Here is a 23,098-nt window from a genome sequence, read left to right on the forward strand (position 1 = left end):
GTTTGTCTCCTTGTGTCCTGTGATTGGCTGGTCATCAATTGAGGGTGTCTCCGAAGGCAGCTGGGATAGCCTCCAGCACCCCCCATCCCACCCCCCGTGACCATAGAGAGGATAAGGGGCTTCTGAAAATTATATGAGATTACTTTATTATTCATCATCATGTACTATTATACAAATGCAATAGAAGTAATAGAAAGGTCCCATGGTTGGGTTGACGTGAAAACGGCGCCCCCTGCTGCTCGTCCGCACACGTGCACCTGAGGCCAGCTCGCGCTCGTTCACGTCTTTCTCGCCATTTCTCCAAACATGGAGGACGCGCGTTCACGCCGCTCCCAAAACGCGGTGGCATAAAATGGGTTAAAAGAGAAAAAAATGAGAAAGGGGGGGCTAAAAAAAATCTAAAAATTGTTGCTGGGGTTCGGCTCGCCGTCGTGGTCGTGCACGAGGACCCAGAAGTGAACGGAGGGGCGACCCGGAAGGTTTCGAGTCCACCCGACTGCAAAACGAAGAAGACGCCTGAGCCTGATTCGGGTTCTGGACGTGGTTCCGGCAGGTAAGAACAACGTTCAGCCTTCTTTTTTTGTTTTGTTTTTAATCCATGGCGACTTCCACTCGTTCGTTAGGCGACTCGTGCTAAAAACTAAGTTGCCATTCAACAAAAAAAAACGTAGCCCAAACCGAACCACGCGTCCGCGACATTGCGTCCAATTCGGACGCATTCCACGAATGTTCCGTTTGGTGGTCGTGTTAATGCAGCCTCGCATCCTCCATGAAGAAGAAGACATTGACGTGTTTGTTCGAGGAAGTGTCAGTGGGTTTTTTGGGGGGGTTTGTTTTTTTTGTTTTTTTTTTACCCCCCACCGTCAGGCCGGGGTATTTAAAGCTGCAAAATGTTCGGCTCCGTTCGGCTACCTTCGGTTCCACTCGGCTCGGCTCGCCAAAATTCAAAGCGAGCAAGAGGCTGCCATTTTTGTTTGCCTTTTGTCTCATTTTGGGTGAAAAACAGGCGAGCCGAAAAAATGAGGGAAAAAGGGAAAAGCGGGGCTGCAGCAAAAGGCCGAAAGCGGCACAATGAAACGTCGCTTAGTTATTAATATTAATATTGTCGGCCACTCGAGAAGTCGTTTCGCTGTTGTCGTAATTATGACTGCAGATGATGATGTTGTTGGATTATACAACAGGAACCCAAAAGCAAGCAGATAGATGTTATTTTTTCTTGGCTTTTTAAAAATAAGTTTCACCATTATTATTATTATTATTATTATTAATTTTATACTATTTACCTTCTATGTCAAACTGTTGAAGCACAGGTGGCCAATTAGTTGTTTTTGTCTTATTTGACAATTCCCTTTGTTGTATTTTTTTTGTATTTTTTTAATATATTGCCATTTTATATTGTTGTTTTAGTAACACTTGCTTAAAATATATGATATATATTTTTACATAATTTATTTGTAGTTGTTTCCCTTTTAAAACTATTATTCAGTTCTGCAGAACATTTAGGTTGTTAGACTTTTTTGTACATTATTTGGCTGTCTTTTGGCATTTCACTTTCATGCCTTTTATTTATTTTATTTCACATAAATTTTCAACATTTTATGTATTTTTTTTATTCAGCCATAACTAGTTTTTTTTTTAAAAATCTTGTTATTTTATTTCTGTATTTATCAATGAATTATACAACCTCTTTTAATTTTGTATTGTTAAAAAATTTGGGTTATAACTTGCCATTTGTCATTAATTAAAATAAATGCTTCTGTTTCAACATTATTATTTTTTAAATTTCATTTAATCTCCTTTTAAAACGTGTTAAAAACGCACATCAATATTTGAAGATTTTTACCATTCTTCCGTTTTTTTGTTTTAATACTAAATTTCCGTGTACTCACTCAAATTTAAAGTAATTCTGTGATTTCTTAATTTGTGAGCTGCCATTGACATGGTCCAAGCTGTCCTGGCAATAAACTCGTTTCAATTCACGACAGAAGTTTGTTTGGAAGCCAAGTGATTGGATGTCAATCGCCATCTTGGGGAGGACCACCGGCGGTTGGAAACTAGAATTTTCAAATTTGGACGTATCAGGACATTTTTCTTAGCACTCCCCAATACCGATGATGTCATTTGCAAAACTACAGCGGGACCTCTACTAGGCTTCCTCATACGGAATTTTCCCGTAACAAAAACCTTTGATATGCAAATTGCCGTTCCAATATACAAAAACAAGACCTACATTACAAAATCCCCCAAAGCGTCAATCAGAGGGTTTTATTCCGCATTAAATCCACTTTTTTCCCACGTGGTCCATATGCGCTGAATCCAATTTCTGCTAGCAGAAATGATCGTCGTTTTTTTTTTCCCCCCTCTTCTCCTTCTGGCCGTTTTTCAGACATTTTTCATTGCGTACTTTGGCACTCTTTCACCATTCCTGCCTGTGTTTGTTTTAGCTGAGGCATAACACTGGTCCGCATACGGCAGCCAAGAGCAACAACCAAAAAAACATGGGCTCCGTACACCCCTTCCCCCATTTTCACCCCTAAATATTTGTCTAATGATGGCGGATGGAGTGGATCGCTTTCACCTACTGCGAGTCCGTCCAACTCTCGTGAATGGTGCGACGCTTTTCCAATGGTCATTAAACACGTTAGAAGTACGATGTAGCATTTTGTTTAGGCTTCGCAACTTTAAGGGTGTTGTTGCAGAAACACAAAATATACCATAAGTGTTTAAAATGTGCAGAATTTTGCATCTGACAACATTTTTTTTTTCAATAACTGTTTTGTTTTTCCTTTCCAAACTATTCACACGCTCGTCTGTCCCAGAACGTTAAAAAAAACGCTCAGCTATTTTACTCATAATAGAAAAAAGTTAAAATCATTGCTTTTATTTGTTGTTATGCCAATTTAACGTTTTTTTTTTTCATTTATTTTAAAGCTTTTGTTTAAATATTTATTATTATTATTATTATTATAATATTGTTAACTTTATGCTTTGGAATATTAAGATAATTATAGTTTTGAATTATGTTTATTTCTACTGCCCTTTTTTATAGTGAAACGTTGACCTTGTGGTGTTTAAAAAAAAAAAAAATCTTTAATGCAAACAATGTTATTTATGCCTTACTGGTCTTTATTTAATTTTGCATTATTTTACTGGTCAAAAATATGAGCATCGGTTCAGCAAAATGTATCTTGAAAAAAAATCGGATTTAATCGGAAGTCCTAAAGTGGATTTGGGTCCATCCCTACTCCCACCTGAGATTTGCTTTATTCCAAATCAAAGGAACATGCTTAATTCTTCTCAAAGTGCCCCCACTCAATTATTCCAAATGCAAAAAAAGATAGATATTATAAAAAAACAACTATTTTATTTGGCTAATCTTATTTCGGCTGCTGTATTTCCAGTCAATCAGTCGTTGGACTCAAAGTGTGCGTCTGCACCGATAACAATTTTGACACGGAGGCCCCAAACAAAAGTGCCGCTCACGTGACTGCGTATCTAACAACAGGCATGAATGCCTTGTCTTCCTCAGCTATAAGTCACTGGACCACTCCTGGATCAGGTGTGCACACCTGCCAAAATGGTGGGCGGTGCTTCGAGGTTGACGTCGATTTGATTTTAATAACATTATGTACACATTTACTGCATTCAGTTCCATTTCACATAGAAATACTAACAAAGCTGTTTTTTGCTTTTTTTTAATCATTTAATTTTTAAATAATTTTAACTTGAACTGACAAACGTTCCTTTTCACACAACACTGGATCAAAAGGACGATATTCATCAATGTATCACGTTTAATTGATTTCCTTGGATTCCTTGCTGAACCATTTGATGTTTTAGTTCAGATTGATTCCAATCAATGTCTCTAGTAATCATATTTGAATGTCTTAAGAGCAAAAATATAAACATTTTGATCAAAATAAGCAGGGGGGGGTGTTCATCACTCATAGTTTCCAAATTTGATTGATAGAATGGAATCAAAATGAAAAGAATGGGCGCCATGTTTGTGAAAACAGTCCCAAGTGGCCATTTTGATGTTTTTTTTCTTCTTTGTCTTCCAGAATGGCTGAACCTCGCTTTAACAGTCCCTATTTTTGGCCCCCGCCACCGAGCATGGCTGTCACTCAGGTGGGTTCTCACTTCAAGTCTGCTCCACTTTAAAATGTTTTTGGTGCAAAGTGTTTTTGCATACGTCATTCATTCATATTGTGTTACTTGGCAACGCCATCTCATGGAATTCACTAGGGACTTTTATTTTGTTCAAATGGGATTATTTTTAGGCACAGTATCAATGACAAAGCACCCCCCTTAAACAAAAAACATAAAATCTTCTCCTTGTTTCGTTAATTGAAGGAGCAACTGATGGCCGAGAAGATCCGGGCGTCTCACGCGCCGCCCGTCACGTCCCCTTCCCAGCAGCCCTTGCTGTCTCCGGACGCCGGCCAGCACATGTCGTCGTCTAAAGGCGCGCCAGATGTGATCTTGCACGCCAGCCCCGCGCGGCCCACCTCCAGCTCGCTCACAGGTACAAGAGGCGTCGTCGGAGGGATGTCGAAATGTGGGTGTTTGCTCATTGACAATGGCATTCATGGCGACGGGCGTCTGTTTGAAGTGGGAGGTGATCATTTCTAGTTGAAATAGATTTGAAAGGAGTATCCTGAGAGTATCCTGGCTCCCTCTAGTGGTACAAAATGAAGAAATCCCAAAGGAAATTGTTCAAACTCCATGAAATTGGATTTAACAGAAGTGCATACAGTTCAAATTCTTCACATAAAGCATTTCTGTCAAAATTTTAAAACACTTTTTAGGTTGGGTTAGCTACACTGCATACTATTTTTATGAAATTATATTAAAAAAATATGTGAACATATTACAGGCATTGTAGTCACAAAATATGTTTTAAACATAGATTTTCTTTTTATTAATTGTCTTTTATTTCATTATGTAGATTATTGTCCAAAAAGAACAAAAACATCTCTTCAACTGAGTGAGAACATTTCAAATCTGATTATTATTATTTAACATTCACATTGTACATTGTAATAGAATTGAATGGTTAAATGTAGTGTTCTGACATAAGTGAAAAAAACATTTGAACACTAATCAAAAGCCGTTATTGCAGCTGTGTATGATGACAATAAAGGCTTTTGATTAGTGTTCAAATGATTTTTTCACTTATGTCAGAACAATACATTTAACCATTCAATTCTATTACAATGTACAATGTGAATGTTAAATAATAATAATAATCAGATTTGACTGACTCAGTTGCAGAGATGTTTTTGTTCATTTTGGATCATACATCGGTTTTAAGCGAAACCGCGTGTTTTCAAGGTCGGATTCTGGGTGACGTCAACTTAAACCTGGATGAGAAAGCGGCCATCAAAGCCCGAGGATTGTGGGAGGACTGGCGTCAGCTCATCGAGCATCCCGCTCGGGCTAACCACCTCTCGGGTAAACACATTTCCACCCCAATTTGGAGACAGTCCATCCCATTCTGAAATGGCTTTGTCTTGCCAGGAGTTTCGCTGGCGTCCAGGACGGGAAACCTCAACAACTCCGAGGTGACGTCCCCCGCCACCCCGCCCTCGGGGGCTTCCACCCCCCACCTCCTCTGCGGCTTCACCAACCCTCACGGAATGGATCCCGGAAGAAGCAACGGCGGTCTGGTGGGTCTCCTCGGGATGTCCAAACCTCCCAAGGAAGGGCGGCGGAAAATCAAAGCGGAGAACGGCTCCTCGCTGCTGGTGGTGCCGTACCCCATCCTGGCGTCCGGCAACGACCAGTCGTCCATCAGCATCGCCGCCAAAGAGAAGACGTATAGGTACAAGCGGGCGGGATTCCCCCTCGTCCCGAGCGGACGGCGACGTAACCTGTCGACGGCGTCTGTCCGCAGGTGTAAAGTGTGCCCGCTGACCTTCTTCTCCAAGTCGGACATGCAAATCCACTCCAAGACGCACACAGAGGCCAAAGCGTACAAGTGCCCTCACTGCACCAAGACCTTCGCCAACGCGCCGTACCTGGCGCAACACCTGCGCATCCACCTGGGTCTCAAGCCGTACCGCTGCGCCTACTGCGAGAAGTGTTTTCGCCAGCTCTCGCACCTGCAGCAGCACACCAGGTGGGGCAAGCTGTTACCTTGCTTGGATGTTGTACACTTTTCGGTGTTGACGTGCTCTTTTTTTTCTTCACGGATTGTGTACGAATGGCGGCGCAGAATCCACACGGGCGATCGTCCCTATAAATGTTTCCAACCCGGATGTGAGAAGGCCTTCACGCAGCTTTCCAATCTGCAGGTAAACATGTGCTGCTTTAGCAATTTAAAGTAATTTATTCATGACAACACTTAATGTCTATAGTGGGTTATAGTTAACTTGGACAAAAATGTTTGTGTGTTATTGTTCTGTGGTTGTTTTTTTCAAATTCAGTTTTACAAAGTTAAATACGGTTTGGCTGTATTTTTCATTGATATATTTGTGAGAAGCATCAAATACTTAATGTGTTTCTCATTTAAAAAAAGGAAAGGTTATTAAAAAAAGTACACATTCAGTTGCACTATGAAAACTACTACTAAAATGAGTATTTTAGTATATTAGTTTTATTTTAGTAATAAAAGTATTCATTTTTTTTTCTTATGAAAAAAGTATCTCATGAAAAATGTTCAAATAATAGTAATGTTATTTAGAAACTACATTCTCATGATAGCTCTATTCCGCTGTTCAAATCTAAATACCATCAATTACATGTGGTTCAATAAACCATGTCAACAATGTTAACGTTGTTCAAGCCAACTTATCATACAAATTCTACACGTTTCACACAATTTTTTTAATGAGAAAGAAAACTTGCATAATATTAATAAATAAATGGAAAAGTAAATAATAAACTCTGAAATTTTGATTTTATTCAATGTGTTGACCGATTGCTTCAGCACCAGTACCAAATTGATCCCGGGTTTTCTTACCCAACACTAGTCTGTCATATTTTTGCCTTGTTTATTGTGCACCATTGAGGATATGTCCCAAATTGCATTGGTTTCCATTTTGCAGTCCCACCAGAGGCACCACAACAAAGACAAGGCGTTCAAGTGTTCCAACTGCTTCCGGGCGTACTCGGACGCCGCGTCGCTGCAGATGCACCTGTCGGCCCACGCCATCAAGACGGCCCGGGCTTTTTGCTGCGCCACGTGCGACAGAGCGTACACGTCGGTGAGTCCCGTCGCCGCCGGTCTAGCGCAAGGGTGTCAAACTCGGGTTGGTTCGTGGGTCGCATTAATGTCAATTTGATTTCACGTGGGCCGGACCTTTTTAGATGTAATATTTAGATATTTAAAAAAAATGGATTAAAGAACTGGATCAAAATCCCTAAATGTTCAGGTTTTTTTTAATGCCTCTAAAACATTTGGGCTTATTTTCTTCGTAAGGGAAAACGTCTTTTAATCATTTGTTTTCCATTTCAAAAGGAAATAAAATATTTGTTGACGTTCAATATTAAAGTGGCAAACCGATAATATTTTTATATATTTTTAGATTTTACAAAATGCTTTTTGAACTAAAAACACATAAGAAACAAAATTGCAATTATTGATTTAAAAAAGGGAAAATCAGGAAATATAATTTCCATCTATAAGCTCCATTTGAATTTGATCCTAAAACAGAAAATCGGCACGCATGATTTACTTTCTCGGGCCGCACAAAATGATGCGGTGGGCCATATTTGGCCCCCGGGTCGCCACTTTGACACCTGTGCCCTATCGTGACCCCCGGCACGTCTCGGACCGCAGGAGACCTACCTCATGAAGCACACGTGCAAGCACGCCGGGCCCCGGAGGAGCGATGCCCCCCACCACCACCTCCGCACGGATGTCTCAGACCTGAGCGCCGCTGCCATTTTGTCCCGCCATCACCTCTCCCTCTCCGTTTAGAATCCCACAAGACTGATGGACCCGGGTACGAATCCCCCCCTAAAAAAGTGCCAGAGTGTACTAATATCTTTTTAGGAAAGGTACTACTTTCCTCTGTATTAATTATAAATATATATATATAAATATAAGCATCTGGATTACGCTAATGAGCACTTTGAGGCCCGGAAAAGGCTGACTTATAACATTTATCGTGATGTCACAGATTGTTCTTTTTTATACGCTCCCTAACTTTTTTAATGCTCGTTAATCTTTCTTCTATATATATATATATATAGTACATATCTTACGTTTATGTAAATATCATGTGCCCTGTTTTTGTATCGTCCATATTTATTCTTTTGGCCACATTCCCTCTTGAGATGAAGTTTTGATAATGAAAAAAAATCCAGTTCAACTCAAAGGCTAATGTATTAGGGACATCTGCACAATTTCTTAAATGCGATATGAATTGTTGTTTTTTAAAAAAGGAAAAAAAAAAGTCTCTACAAAGGCGGTAAAGAAAAGTTTAACAATCTGTTTATTATTGTGGTAGCCTTGCATTTCCTAACACCAAAAAAAAAACATAGGATTGACTGTCAACTTCTTTAAAAAAAATAAAAAATAAAACAATAATCAGAACTTCAGAGTCCTGAATGGTTTTTGTGTTCCTATCATGAAAACTTGTTAAGCCTTAACGATATGTATAGAAAGAAAAGGGCTAGTTAGATATCTCAATTAGTTGTGGACTTCTTGTTGCCTGTCGGTTGCAAGTTCTAAAGGGTTAGGATTCACATTTAAGTTATGTTGAGAGGTAGAGTAAAATACAAATAATGACATGGTAAGAATTTATAAATTAAAAATATATATACAAATATAAAGCATAATCGGTCTGCAATAAATTCAAATAGTTTAAATCAACAAAGTGAAATGACTACAATTATGAAAATTATTACCAAATTCCAGTGGGCTAAATGGAAGTAGTTTCACATGAGGTCAAAGGAATAAAATAGTCATTGAAATGGATCAACAAAGACGACATGCAGTGAGGCGTAACTTCAATTATAACAAAAATAGATCATCATATATAAGAGCAATGAAATCTGTAGTCAAACAAAACAATGAAATGACTGCTTGAAAGCAATTAAAAATCAAACAGTCCATTCATTTAAATGAATGTAAACACTAAGTAGCTCGACTGTTATCTGATTGTACTGTCACCATTTGTCACTCCTTTTTCCGCTCATGTGCCAGTTTTGCTCCATTTGAGCTTCATTGTGTCAACTTTTCCTTCATTCATCGTGTGTGTATGTGTATGTGTTGTGTCTTGGGTGGGCTGCCACTTCCTGCACGAGTGGGTCGCCGCCTCCGAGCGCTTTGAACTTCCTGCCTCCCCACGGACTCGCTTGGAGCCGCCGCCAAAGACTGCGTCTCCCCCCTTGGTCCCGACGCCGTCCACGGCAGGAGGAGCAAAATGGGGGTCCATCCAGGCCAATTGGACGTCGCTCGCTCCAGACCGCAGTTATGAGGGGGCGGTTCCACAAGGAGGAGGCAGAAGCTCGGAGGAAGTGGGTGTCGAGTACTCAAGTCACTCCTTTGCCTCCACACATTCCGACTACCCTGGAAAAGAGCGCAGGAGGAGGATAACATCACCTCTTGGGACAAAAGTCCAAAGCGTGGGACCAAACTGGTAAGAGGACACATGATGCTTTTTTTATTACTCTTTTTGGGTGGGAACACTGTGGGGGAAACTTTTCTTTTCACGTTCCGGATAAGTACGGTATGTCTTGGCACCAAGTGGACATTTTTGTATGAACTCAGTGCACCGTATAGGAAAAATGGAAGCACATTTTGAGCCAACATCAGAATGTGCATCTAACAGTAGAAGGATAGGTTGGAAAATCTGTTTTTTTTTAATCCATGGACATGTTTTTTGGCATGTCCATTACATTATTTTTTACTTTTGAAAGCAAGTTTGACATTTTGAAATTGTTGTGTACCCTGGCATCATGGGTAAAGGACTCGTTGAGACACCCGCTGATCGTTTTAGTCACAGTGACTACCCACGTTTTGTCTTAAACATTTTTTATTGGAATTGAAATACTAGAGGAAAGTTGTAGAATATTTTCCATCATTTGAAAGTTGAGGGAAAGTTGGAGTTTATTCAACTTTAATTTGTTTAATATATTCTGTTCACTGTTAGTTTGCTTTCAAAATCAAATTCTCTAGTAAAAACCCAATGTGGTCTTAAAAAAAGCTATTGCTAATGCTACAATGTTCACCCAACCATCCAACTCGCAGTGTCATTTTCTTTAGCCTAAATTATTTTTTGTCATTTGCTAACATTTTCCATTATGGATTATAAAATTTCACCCTGATTTTATCCCCAAATCTGTAATAGTTGCTTCTACAAAGAATACTTCAAATGCCTTAAACGGAGAAGAATAATGCTCATAAGTACTTCCAAAGTGTCATACAAGCCTTTTTTGAGGGGGGTGGGTGGTCCAACAATTTGTCTCAATCCTGTTAGAGAGAAAGAAAGGGTCTTTTTGAAAGTGGAAAAAAAAAAAAGTTGAGAGTATGTGGCTTGTGATGTCATAGAGTCAAAAAAGTGCGAGACGGGCGGAGTGTGTTGGCGATGGGTTTAATAGATAAAAGATGTTGAAGGGAGGGAATCACTGGAGGCTCTTTTGGCACGTCTTCCCCTCATCTTTCAAGAGGAAGCCGAGCCGTGACTCATGAGCGAACCCCCTTGCGACACTTCCTGGAAAAAAATGCTTAATACTCATTTTTATTGATTTTATTAGGAGGAGTTCAACCATGGTGTTTCTACTCATCTCCTTGACTGTGCTGCATCTGCTAACCCTGTCCATGCTCCTGGTGGCCACCCTGGAGAAGGTGAGTACCGCTTTGTGTCCATGAGATGGCGCACCAACGCCGCATGCTTGCATCCGCGTCCAATGGACCGGGAGGGTCGGCGGCGGCGGCCGCAATCATTGGGATGTCTCTGGGAAGGAGTTGAGTACAAACGCTTCCTTCCCGTCGTGTCAACGCAGTCTTGGTGGTTGTGGGACGACTCGGAAATCAGTGATCTCTGGTACAACTGTTTCCATGACAACGGGACCGGCACGTGGCTGTGCGCCGCCACCAACGAGAGCGGTAAGAGACGGGCCGTCCTTTTGGGGCCGTCGGAGCTGGCGTTTAAGAGTGTCTGGGCTCGTAGACTGGCTGCAGTCGGTGCAAGCCCTCATGGTCCTGTCGGTGGTCTTCTCGTCCATCTCCTTGTTGGTGTTTGTGGCTCAGCTCTTCACCGTCTCCAAAGGGGGGCTCTTCTACTTGACGGGCTTGTGTCAGGCATTTGCAGGTGATTCCCATTGGGGGGGCTACATTCTAGTTTGTTTCACAGTGTCTACTTCGATTTACTCTGATTTGGTGTTTGTTTAATACATTTTTTTAAACATGTCGTGTAGGTTGATCAAATTCATTTTTCCCCCTGCTTTCTCTCTATTAAACACTTATGATTTAATCACTGAGTCGAAAAGATAAATGAATGTTATTTTATTTGTTCTTTTGTTAGCGTATGACCAGTTGAATTTTCAGTATGATCTTTTTAAGATAGCTTTATTATATTAATACTATTTTACGTATATATGTGTGTATATGTATATATATGACATATACATGTATATATATGACATATACATGTGTATATATATGACATATACATGTGTATATATATGACATATACATGTGTATATATATGACATATACATGTGTGTATATATGACATATACATGTGTGTATATATGACATATACATGTGTGTATATATGACATATACATGTGTGTATATATGACATATACATGTGTGTATATATGACATACATGTGTGTATATATGACATATACATGTGTGTATATATGACTTATATATGTGACTTATACATATGCATATATATGACATACACATGCATGTATGTATGTATATGACATACACATGCATATGCATGTATATATGACATATACATATCTATGTATGACATACATATGCGTATATATGACATATACATATGCATATATATGACATATACATATGCATATATATGACATATACATATGCATTTATATGACACACACATGTATGTATATATAACATATACATATGTATATATGACATATACATATGTATGTATATATGACATATACATATGTATATATATGACATACACATGTATGTATATATATGACATACACATGTATGTATGTATATATATGACACACGAATGTATATATATGACATACACATGTATGTATATGACATACATATGTATAGTATATATGACATATACATATGTATAGTATTTATGACATATAAATATGCATATATAACATATATATGTATATATGAAATATACATATGTATATGTGTCTATATGTTCATGTATTGTTACTTACTAATAATTGCTAATTTTAGAGTAGGTATTTTATATTAGTTTGCATTTTGCTTTTTTGTATATATTGATTAAGGGTCATTATTTATTTTTGTGTGTGTCATTTTGACTTATAAAACTATTGATAGTTATATTTGAGTGATGGAATCTAAAATATTTCTATTCTGACAGGCTTGACGGACTTTGCGGCGTGCCTCATCTTCACCTTCCACAGGAGGGAGATCCTCAACGATTCCCGAGATTTGGCCAAGGGTCGCTTCGGCTATTGCTTCATCCTGGCGTGGTTGTGCGTCCCCCTCTTGATTATCAGTGGCGTCCTGTATGGACACCTACGGAAGAAAGAGTAAAAGAAGCCTATTTTCAGATTTGTGCTCGGGAATCCAAAACACTGAATAGCCATTTTGGTTTTTCATTTCAAAATGGCTGCAATTACAAACATGCCAACAAAAGTGCAAAAAAGGTACTTTCCAGTCTGTTACTTTTACTAGAAGTCATAAGTCATAATTACATGACTTTTTAAAATCCACTTGTAAAACGCTAACAGTACTTCTTACTGTGTTAACCAGCATTTCTGACGAAAAAGAACTGGAGGAATCACAGGCCCCAGCCATTTGCTAGGAATGTACTCTTCTGGTTATTTGCGCATCCAACAGCGTAATTTAGCAATGTAACAATTATTCTAAATATAGTTAGGGATTTGCTTGTTTCCCTGGTTGGATTTTTGTTGAATACCTACACAATGCGTTGACAATTTAGATCAGTCTGGCTAATGTTAGCTAATAATAGCTAAAGGTCATGTCTTTCTTTTTTTAAATCAGTTTTAGCCATCGTCGTTTGCCTTGAATAAGATATTATAACGCTGTATTTGTGTATTTACTAACTGTTTAACATTGACTTAACATATTTGCACCCAGATTAACACTATAACTATCACTATAACTCTTTGTCCGTATATACGTACTACTAAGAAAATTGGAAGTGCAACCATGAACAAAGTACACATGCAGCAATTTTAATTTCAAATTTCTCCAAATTTAATCTGTGAAATTGCATAATTTTGAGTAGGTGAGTATTTAGCGAGGTCACTTACTAGGATTGACCCACTTTATCTGGGAACTATGGAAAAATCTTGTTTTACAGTGTACTACAAAAATGGGAAGTGCAACCATGGCAAAGTACCCATGTAGCAATTTTATTTCAATTTTCTTCAAATTTAATCGGTGAAATTGCATAATTTTGGTGTATGATTTGTGAGAGAGATCACTTGCTAGGATTGACCCACTTTATCTGGGAACTATGGAAAAATCTTGATTTACAGTACTACAAAAATGGGAAGTGCAACCATGACAAAGTACCCATGTAGCAACTTTAATTTCAATTTTCTCCAAATTTAATCTGTGAAATTGCATTACTTTGAGTATGTGTACTACTGCTAGGATTGGCACACTGTTTTGAAATTATGAAGAAATCTTTATTTACAGTTACAGTATCACAAAAAAGCATTCAGGGGGATTCATATAATATTGTACTTGTGGAGTGGTGTGTGTTTTTAATGGAGAACTTTATTTCATTTTCAAATTATGAACTATAGGGTGCTTTTTAAATTTTTTACCTGACTGTATTTTGGAGGGTTTAAAAGTGCTACGTAAACGGAAATTACGTCACCACTGCTTCGCCACTCTTCTGTTTTGAATAGAATTACCGTAATGCTTGGACTAAGCAGGCGCACTATTTTGAGCGTCCGCTCAATTTACCATTCGAACGTCTGCTGGCTTGACCGTCGTGACAACCCCGAAGCAAGCAAGTCTGTCACAACCGAGAACGGACATTTTCAGCCATAAATCGAATACAAACTTACTATGCCAGAAACACGACAGGACAGGCTCGACTTTCAGCATTAGCTTCGATGGTGATAGAAAAGAAGGAGGAAAACAAGGATGGAGTTTGTGTACAAATAAAAATAATTTGTGGTGAGTAAAATGTGGCTATATTCCTAAATATTATTTTAATTGAATAAGGTTATTATTGAGTAGCAATACTGAAAACGTAGATGTGAAATGCACGGCCCACCACTGATTAATACACGTTATTACGAAAACAATGTACTACACACTATAATTTGTATGTCCATTTTTAATAGGCGTGGCCTAGGTCAGAGTTCCCATGACCGCCTTCAACTTTCAAAATGGCGGATGAGCCTGGATTCAGCAGAGCAGCTCAGAAATGACAATTTACCGAAGAAAGACCTGATAAACTTCTTACAGGACAATGCAGTGTATTCGGTATGTTGTCTTTTGGGGATTTCGATGCTCCAGTTCTCATTTTAAGAGTGCTTTTTGACGCGAGCATGCTTCGTTGTCGTGATGTAGCCCCACGTGGATGCGGACAGAAAAATGTTTGTAAACAAATTGGCTACATCGCGTTACCTCTAGCTCAGGGGTAGGGAACCTATGGCTCGGGAGCCATATGCGGCTCTTTCCATGGGGGGGGATATGGCTCTCCACTAACCTGTGAGGTAAAATATGGAAATCATTGGTGAGAGAACTGAGTCGCGAACACACTAATAAGAGCGTCACTGCGGTGTCGACACGACCTGTACCCCTACTTTAATCACAATTTAGTTTTTTATTACTCTTCTGCATGCATGACATCATTGATACTGATTTATTAGCCACAGCATAACAATGTTGTCAAAAGAATTCAGAGACTTTTTGTACGTTAAAAGTGATGAAATGACAAAAAAAAAAACACTTTCATATATTTTTACTTTTCAATTCCGAGAATGGCTCTCAAGAAATAACAATAGAAAATATGAATTGTTTATGGCTCTCTCTGTCAAAAAGGTTCCCGACCCCTGCTCTAGCTCTTTATCTTTAAAAAGGAATCATTCCATTGTGTTTCAGTTCCTCAACAAGCACAAACTGGTGGGAAACATCAAGAATGTGGCCAAAACGACCAGCTTGTCGATGACCTATCGAGCTGTTTGACAACAAAGTGAGTCGTTTTTTTTAAATACTAGTTTCTATTTTCTCTCTCTCCATGTAATTAAATGTCAGCGTTCAATGCTTTTCTCAATTAGCTCGTTTTTCATTATGATGCATTCAAATTTTGAATCAAAACACACTAACTGATCTGGCATTGATTTTTAATAGCAAGCACCTGTGTGGATCACTTGCACCCACATAAGTGCCATCAGTGGAGGTGTAAGAAATAAACAGTACACTTATAGAATATATACCAGTGGTTCTGAACCTTGTTGAACCTACTGAACCCTACTTAAATGTTAATTAAACTGATTTTTTTTTTTTTCTTCAAATTCAAGGTAAGTAAATTATTCGCAGCACCTATTGTTCAACCACTGTCACGTGATCATCTGCAGCTAGTAATGGTCAAGCGGGGCATGTTATCGTAAATAGACATGAATCGATGTATTGACCTCTGTAGCAGAGGCTCCACTGAACCCTTGTGGATCAGATCGAACCCAGGTTAAGAACCACTTTTACCTGGGCTTGGACCTTTTCATTTTTAGTTTTAAATGTGGTTTTGACAAGGCTCAAGTGAGACATTCATTCAACAATAGCGCAGGGGTCATTTTTGACTCAAGTTTAAACATGGTAAAAGAACAATTATTCCTCAGTGTAAGAAGAGACAAACGAAGCAATTTTGACTTTTTGGTACATTTATTTTAAAAAAATGAATGGATTTGAAATGATTGATTGAAAAATTCCAGGATGAAATAACATGGGAAACGAATGTCATTTGTGCATCAAAATGGTTAACTAAGCAATTTCATAATCACGCTGCGGTGTTTTGTAGATGTTTGAAGCCACGGAGACGTTGGAAGCTGTCAAAATCGACGAAGACCAAAGAATTCAAGGCAGAAGTTGTGGACGAGGTAGGACCTGTGTTTCAGTTTATTTATTCTTGTCATGTCATGTGTAGTATATGTTTGGACGAAAGTTTGGCGACACTCTTTTTCCTTGTCGACGATAATGTCAAATATTTATTCATCTTATTAGACGTGCTTCATAACTGAGCAAAGAATACCCCGAGATTTGGTACAAACGTAAAGCTGGCATGCAAAATGACTTGAATGGCTGGACATCGTAAGGCTTTTTCTTTTTAAAAAAAGTGGTCTATGTAAAGTAAAGCTTTTATTTGTTTAAAAAATAAATACTATGTATATATAGTCAGGCTTTTTTCTTTAAAAATGACCATGTATATTAAGGGTTTTTATTAAAAAATGACCATGTATAGTAAGGCTTTTTTATTTAAAAAATGACATAGTATTGTAAGGTTTTTTTCTTTAAAAAAAACGACATAGTATTGTAAGGCTTTTTTTCCGTAAAAAACGACATAGTAAAGTAAGGCTTTTTTCTTAAAAAACAACATAGTATAGGCTTTTTTCTTTAAAGACGACATAGTATAGTAAGGCTTATTTTCTTTAAAAACGACATAGTATAGTAAGGCTTTTTTTCTTAAAAAATGACATAGTATTGTAAGGCTTTTTTCTTTAAAAAAAAAAAAACGACATAGTATTGTAAGGCTTTTTTTTCGTAAAAAACGACATAGTATAGTAAGGCTTTTTTCTTAAAAAACAACATAGTATAGGCTTTTCTTTAAAGACGACATAGTATAGTAAGGCTTATTTTCTTTAAAAACGACACAGTATAGTAAGGCTTTTTTGTCTTTAAAAACGACATAGTATAGTAAGGCTTTTTATTTACAAAAAAAGACCATGTATAGTAAGGCTTTTTTCTTAAAAAATGACCATGTATAGTAAGGCTTTTTTGTTTAAAAAAAGACCATGTATAGTAAGGCTTTTTTTCCTAAAAAAACGACATAGTATAGTATGGCTTTTTCCCCCTAAAAAACGACATAGTATAGCATGGCTTTTTTTTCTTGAAAAATGACATAGAGGAAGGCTTTTTCCCTAAAAAACGACATAGTATAGTATGGCTTTCCCCCCTAAAAAACGGCATAGTATAGTATGGCTTTTTTCCTTTAAAAAACGACATAGTATAGTAAGGCTTTTTTTCCTAAAAAAACGACATAGTATAGCATGGCTTTTTTTCTTGAGAAACGACATAGTAGAGGAAGCCTTTCTTTCATAAAAAACGATATTGTATAGTAAGGCTTCTTTTCTTAAAAAACGACGTAGTATAGTAAGGCTTTTTTTCTTTAAAAAGTAAGGCTAAGAGAGTCGGAGAATAAATCTGACTTCTGATTCTTCACCTTCTAGTTGTTGCTGTGGTCCACTGGCAAAATCATTGGGAACATGAGGCGGGAATCAGGAGTGAGTTCAATTCCACTTGTTGCAATTCTCAAATTGTTTATTGAGGTAATGAAAAGGATAAATACAACTTCCAACTTTACTGTGGTGCAGTGGCAAAGACAATGGGTCAGAACTTCAGGTGGACTCAAGTTCAAATCAGAAGTGAGTTTGATTCCACTCTTTGCAATTCTCAAATTGTTTATTGAGGTAATGAAAAGGATAAATATAACTTCCAATCACATCATTTCAGAAGACACTGTGGTCCAGTGGCAAGAACAATGGGTTGAAATTGAAGTTGGACACAAGTTCAAATCTGGAGTGAGTTCAAGTCCACTCTTTGCAAATCTCAAATTGTTTATTGAGGTGATGAAAATGATAAATATAACTTCCAATTATCTCATTTCAGAAGTCACTGTGGTCCAGTGGCAAAGACAATGGGTCAGACAGACCTCAAGTTAGTGGATTTGACTGCCATGTGGGAAATGGGGGTTCGAATCCCGCTCTCGTTTGACTAATCACTACACTAGTAGTTCAGTAAATGGGTAATCCTTTTTTCATTCAAATAAAGACTTAATCATTTTTTTCAGCAAAACAATATTTCCGGTCAGCCTTCGGCTGACCGGAAGACAGTTGGGAGGGGGGATCCCTGGTGGTGTTCGACAGTCGGCCTGCGGCCGACTGCCGACACCATACAGTCGTTGACTGGCGACACCGGGACGTGAACCCTCGACACCCACGTCGCAGGCAGGTGACTTACCCACTACACCACGAGGCGGCCCGCCTATACATGGTCATTTGGTGCTTTTATTTAAGGAAAGACTGAATGACTTAGTCTTTTTTTAATGGCAAAATGTTTCATCGTCCACCGAGATTCGAACCCTGCCTGCCCATACGGCAGTCAGGTCAACAAACCTCTACACCATGAAGTGGCCACACTTAACTTTGTCATTTTGGAAAGTTGACTACACAAGGTTGTTTCTATTTAAGGGAAAAAATAATTCGCAACTGGGAATTGAACCACAACTGCCCACATGGCAGTCAGGTGAACAAACCTCTGCACCATGAAGTTGCCACACTTAACTTTGTCATTTTTGGAAAGTTGACTACACACGGCTGTTTTTATTTAAGGGAAAAATGATTACCAACTGGGATTTGAACCCTGCCAGCCCACATGGCAGGCAGGTAACAGAACCACTACACCATGAAGTGGCCACACTTTACCTCAACATTATTGGAAAGTGTTGAATACACACACATATATATATACATACATACATATATACACACACGCACGCACGCGCACACACACACACACACACACACATACACACACATATATAGACATATATATATACATATATATATATATATATACACACACAAAACCTAAGAGACATTCATTCAACAATAGCGCAAGGGTCATTTTTGATTCTAGTTTAAACACAAGGTAAAATAACCATTTTCCCCCGTGTAAGAGAAACACAAACAATAAGAAAAAAAATGAATGGATCTGAAATGAGTGACTGACAAACTCATCCAAGATGAAATTAGGTGGGTCGTTTGTGCATCAAAATGCTTAAACAATTTCAATATCATCATTTTGTAGATGTTTAAAGCCATGGAGACGGTGAAAGCTGTCAAGATCGACGAGAAGACTAAAGAAGCCAAGGCAGTAGTTGTGGATGAGGTAAGACCGGTCTCAGGTTATTTATTATTTTCATGAAATGTGCACTAAACCTACTCATTTTGTATCTTGCTTCTCTTCAGGGTCCACCAAGTTTACCAAATCAACGCCAAAGAAAGGTGACAAGATAATCCCCAAAATGGCTGACATGGTGAGCTGCTGGTCTACGAGGACATTGGAGGACAGCCGTCAGTCTCCAGTCCAGTCTATTTTCCATATCTCCCTCCTCTGAATCAACTCATCAGCAAGCTGTCCAGGAGCTTGATTGTTTGATTTATGTTGAAGGAAGACATGGAAAATAGACTGGATAGGGGCCATAGAGTACTGGAGTTGGAGACCTGTTATATAAACTCAGATCATTTTTGAGTGTCTGCAGCAGACAAAAAGAAAAAGCAAACCAAGCCACTGAGCTTCAAAGTGTATGTCTAATATTTCCAGTTTTTCCCCTCCTGTGGCTTTAATGTTGCTTGCCTTTTGCAGTGGGATGAAACCTGCTGACTGTGGGGCAACTAAGTGAAGGCCGTTCCTGGTAAGTATTCTTTTACTCTTGGTAGTTATTTTTTGGGGTTAAATTTTTTTTGACTTAATTAATCTAAATCCTTTTTTTTTTTAATTGTTGGACTTAGTGTATGGGTCCCTCTGACTTTTTTTCCCTCTTTCAGAACTCCAACACCCAGGAGGATTTTTCATCTGTCTACCGAGAGACAAATTGCACACTTCAATTTTTAATTGTTGGAAGGCCTGTGGGAACTTATCTCAAAAGCCACTTTTTTGTGGAAAAATTAATGTTCTTGAATTTTATATTCTTCATTTACCTAGCAAAAGAATGCAAGAAACAATTAGTTTAAAAATTTTATCAACAGGAAAACATTTAACTTTTGCACTTAGAAGTTTTTATCACGTTGATTGGTGTGGCCAGTCTTTTTCCACCTGCAGACATGAAATATGGTTATAAGTTTACCAACTCATTTAGAATTATATGTAGGACAATATTGAATAAAGATTATTATTACCTCAGGGGTCTGGCCTCAGTTTACCAGTGCATGTCATAGAGATGTGGCCTTTACCTATAAAGTGGAGGGGATTAATCTCAGTTTATGTTCAGTGAAATTTCACATGATTATAATGTTGATGAATACCTGAAATAAGCCTTCCAGACGCCTCCAAAGTGCAGAGTTCACAGACACCACCTTCAAGTTGGCAACCTGCAAGAAAGATCATCTGGTCCTCCACAGTCCTGATGCATGCAACAACATACACACACATGTACACACACACGTACACATGTACACACACACACAAACACACACACATGTACACACATGTACACACGTACACACATGTACACACGTACACACATGTACACACACACACATGTACACACACACACACACATGTACACACACACACGTACACACACACACGTACACATGTACACACACACACACGTACACATGTACACACACACACACACACATGTACACACACACACACACACATGTACACACACACACACACACACACATGTACACACACACACATGTACACACACACACATGTACACACACACACATGTACACACACACACATGTACACACACACATGTACACACACACACACACATGTACACACACACACACACATGTACACACACACACACACATGTACACACACACACACACATGTACACACACACACACACATGTACACACACACACACACATGTACACACACACACACATGTACACACACACACACATGTACACACACACACACACATGTACACACACACACACACATGTACACACACACATGTACACACACACACATGTACACACACACATACACACACATGTGTGTGTGTGTGTACATGTGTGTGTGTGTGTGTACAAGTGTGTGTGTGTGTACATGTGTGTGTGTGCATGTGTGTGTACACGTGTGTACGCACACACACACACACGTACACACACGTACATGTACACACGTACACACACACACACATGTACACACGCACACACACACACACACGTACACATGTACACACACACACACACGTACACACACACACACACGTACACACACACACACATGTACACACACACACACATGTACACACACACACACACATGTACACACACACACACATGTACACACACACACACACATGTACACACACACACACGTACACACACACACACACACACATGTACACACACACACACATGTACACACACACACACACATGTACACACACACACACAAATGTACGTACACACACACACACACACATGTACGTACACACACACATGTACGTACACACACACACACACATGTACGTACACACACACACACACATGTACGTACACACACACACACACATGTACATGTACGTACACACACACACATGTACATGTACGTACACACACATGTACGTACACACACACACATGTACGTACACACACACACACACATGTACGTACACACACACACACACATGTACGTACACACACACACATGTACGTACACACACACTCGTACGCACACACACACTCGTACACACACACACACTCGTACACACACACACACTCGTACACACACACACACTCGTACACACACACACTCGTACACACACGTACACACGCACACGTACACACACGTACACACGCACACGTACACACGCACACGTACACACGCACACGTACACACGCACACACACGTACACACACACACGTACACACACACACGTACACACACACACGTACACACACACACACGTACACACACACACGTACAGACACACACGTACACACACACACGTACACACACACACACGTACACACACACACGTACACACACACACACACACACGTACACACACACACACGTACACACACACACGTACACACACACACACGTACACACACACGTACACACACATGTACACACACATGTACACACACGTGTGTGTGTGTGTGTACATGTGTGTGTGTGTGTGTGTACATGTGTGTGTGTGTGTGTGTACATGTGTGTGTGTGTGTGTACATGTGTGTGTGTGTGTGTACATGTGTGTGTGTACATGTGTGTGTGTGTACATGTGTGTGTGTGTACATGTGTGTGTGTGTACATGTGTGTGTGTGTACATGTGTGTGTGTGTACATGTGTGTGTGTGTGTACATGTGTGTGTGTGTACATGTGTGTGTGTGTACATGTGTGTGTGTGTACATGTGTGTGTGTGTACATGTGTGTGTGTACACGTGTGTGTACACGTGTGTGTACGTGTGTACACACACACGTACACACACGTACACACACATGTACACACACATGTACACACACACACACGTACACACACACACGCACGTACACACACACACGTACGTACACACACACACATGTACGTACACACACACACATGTACGTACACACACACACACATGTACGTACACACACACACACATGTACGTACACACACACACACATGTACGTACACACACACACACATGTACGTACACACACACACACATGTACGTACACACACACACACATGTACGTACACACACACACATGTACGTACACACACTCGTACACACACATGTACGTACACACACTCGTACACACACACTCGTACACACACACTCGTACACACACACTCGTACACACACACTCGTACACACACACTCGTACACACACACTCGTACACACACACTCGTACACACACACTCGTACACACACACTCGTACACACACACTCGTACACACACACACTCGTACACACACACACTCGTACACAC

General features: G+C 39.3%; 3 protein-coding genes across 8 annotated transcripts in view; 2 read left to right on the forward strand and 1 right to left on the reverse strand.

Moving 5' to 3' along the window:
- The first annotated feature begins 248 nt into the window (after positions 1-248).
- znf362a (zinc finger protein 362a) lies at positions 249-8,542 on the forward strand. The gene is made up of 9 exons (XM_077603595.1): positions 249-553; positions 4,062-4,128; positions 4,354-4,525; positions 5,335-5,454; positions 5,521-5,824; positions 5,897-6,121; positions 6,218-6,296; positions 7,050-7,208; positions 7,784-8,542. The coding sequence occupies exons 2-9, from the start codon at positions 4,063-4,065 to the stop codon at positions 7,922-7,924; spliced, it is 1,266 nt and encodes a 421-aa protein (XP_077459721.1). The 5' UTR covers positions 249-553; position 4,062; the 3' UTR covers positions 7,925-8,542.
- A 904-nt stretch (positions 8,543-9,446) lies between these two features.
- Positions 9,447-20,325, forward strand: emp3a (epithelial membrane protein 3a (MAM blood group)). Of its 6 annotated transcripts, none has more exons than XM_077603607.1 (15): positions 9,447-9,590; positions 10,708-10,798; positions 10,957-11,059; positions 11,124-11,264; positions 12,521-14,319; positions 14,490-14,631; positions 15,253-15,343; positions 16,166-16,244; positions 17,592-17,645; positions 17,736-17,786; positions 17,875-19,311; positions 19,392-19,459; positions 19,594-19,727; positions 19,789-19,837; positions 19,971-20,325. In XM_077603607.1, exons 2-5 carry the CDS (start codon positions 10,721-10,723, stop codon positions 12,694-12,696), a joined length of 498 nt encoding a protein of 165 aa, XP_077459733.1. In that variant the 5' UTR covers positions 9,447-9,590; positions 10,708-10,720; the 3' UTR covers positions 12,697-14,319; positions 14,490-14,631; positions 15,253-15,343; positions 16,166-16,244; positions 17,592-17,645; positions 17,736-17,786; positions 17,875-19,311; positions 19,392-19,459; positions 19,594-19,727; positions 19,789-19,837; positions 19,971-20,325. The 6 variants fall into 6 exon arrangements, with proteins under 6 accessions (XP_077459733.1, XP_077459732.1, XP_077459728.1 ...); XM_077603606.1 differs by having other exon boundaries at positions 19,598-19,727; XM_077603602.1 differs by having other exon boundaries at positions 17,875-18,372; positions 19,231-19,311; positions 19,392-19,727.
- Positions 20,323-23,098, reverse strand: part of tnfrsf1b (tumor necrosis factor receptor superfamily, member 1B) — an 11,244-nt gene continuing 8,468 nt past the window's right edge. The window contains exons 8-9 of the mRNA XM_077602046.1: positions 20,448-20,513; positions 20,323-20,375 (exon numbers count right to left, since the gene is read on the reverse strand). Of these exons, the coding sequence (XP_077458172.1) occupies positions 20,323-20,375; positions 20,448-20,513 (119 nt within the window). The remainder of the gene's footprint in view (positions 20,376-20,447; positions 20,514-23,098) is intronic.

This window comes from Stigmatopora argus, chromosome 6, assembly GCF_051989625.1.
Source record: "Stigmatopora argus isolate UIUO_Sarg chromosome 6, RoL_Sarg_1.0, whole genome shotgun sequence".
NCBI lineage: Eukaryota > Metazoa > Chordata > Actinopteri > Syngnathiformes > Syngnathidae > Stigmatopora > Stigmatopora argus.

Excerpts from the sequence above, each read along its gene's own strand:
- znf362a (XM_077603595.1), top strand. The coding sequence starts at position 4,063 with ATGGCTGAACCTCGCTTTAACAGTCCCTATTTTTGGCCCCCGCCACCG. Across the intron at positions 5,455-5,520 it reads TCGGGCTAACCACCTCTCGG|GAGTTTCGCTGGCGTCCAGG; the intron begins GTAAACACATTT and ends TTGTCTTGCCAG. Across the intron at positions 6,122-6,217 it reads CACCTGCAGCAGCACACCAG|AATCCACACGGGCGATCGTC; the intron begins GTGGGGCAAGCT and ends ATGGCGGCGCAG.
- emp3a (XM_077603600.1), top strand. The coding sequence starts at position 10,721 with ATGGTGTTTCTACTCATCTCCTTGACTGTGCTGCATCTGCTAACCCTG. Across the intron at positions 10,799-10,956 it reads TGGTGGCCACCCTGGAGAAG|TCTTGGTGGTTGTGGGACGA; the intron begins GTGAGTACCGCT and ends GTGTCAACGCAG. Across the intron at positions 11,265-12,520 it reads CTTGTGTCAGGCATTTGCAG|GCTTGACGGACTTTGCGGCG; the intron begins GTGATTCCCATT and ends CTATTCTGACAG.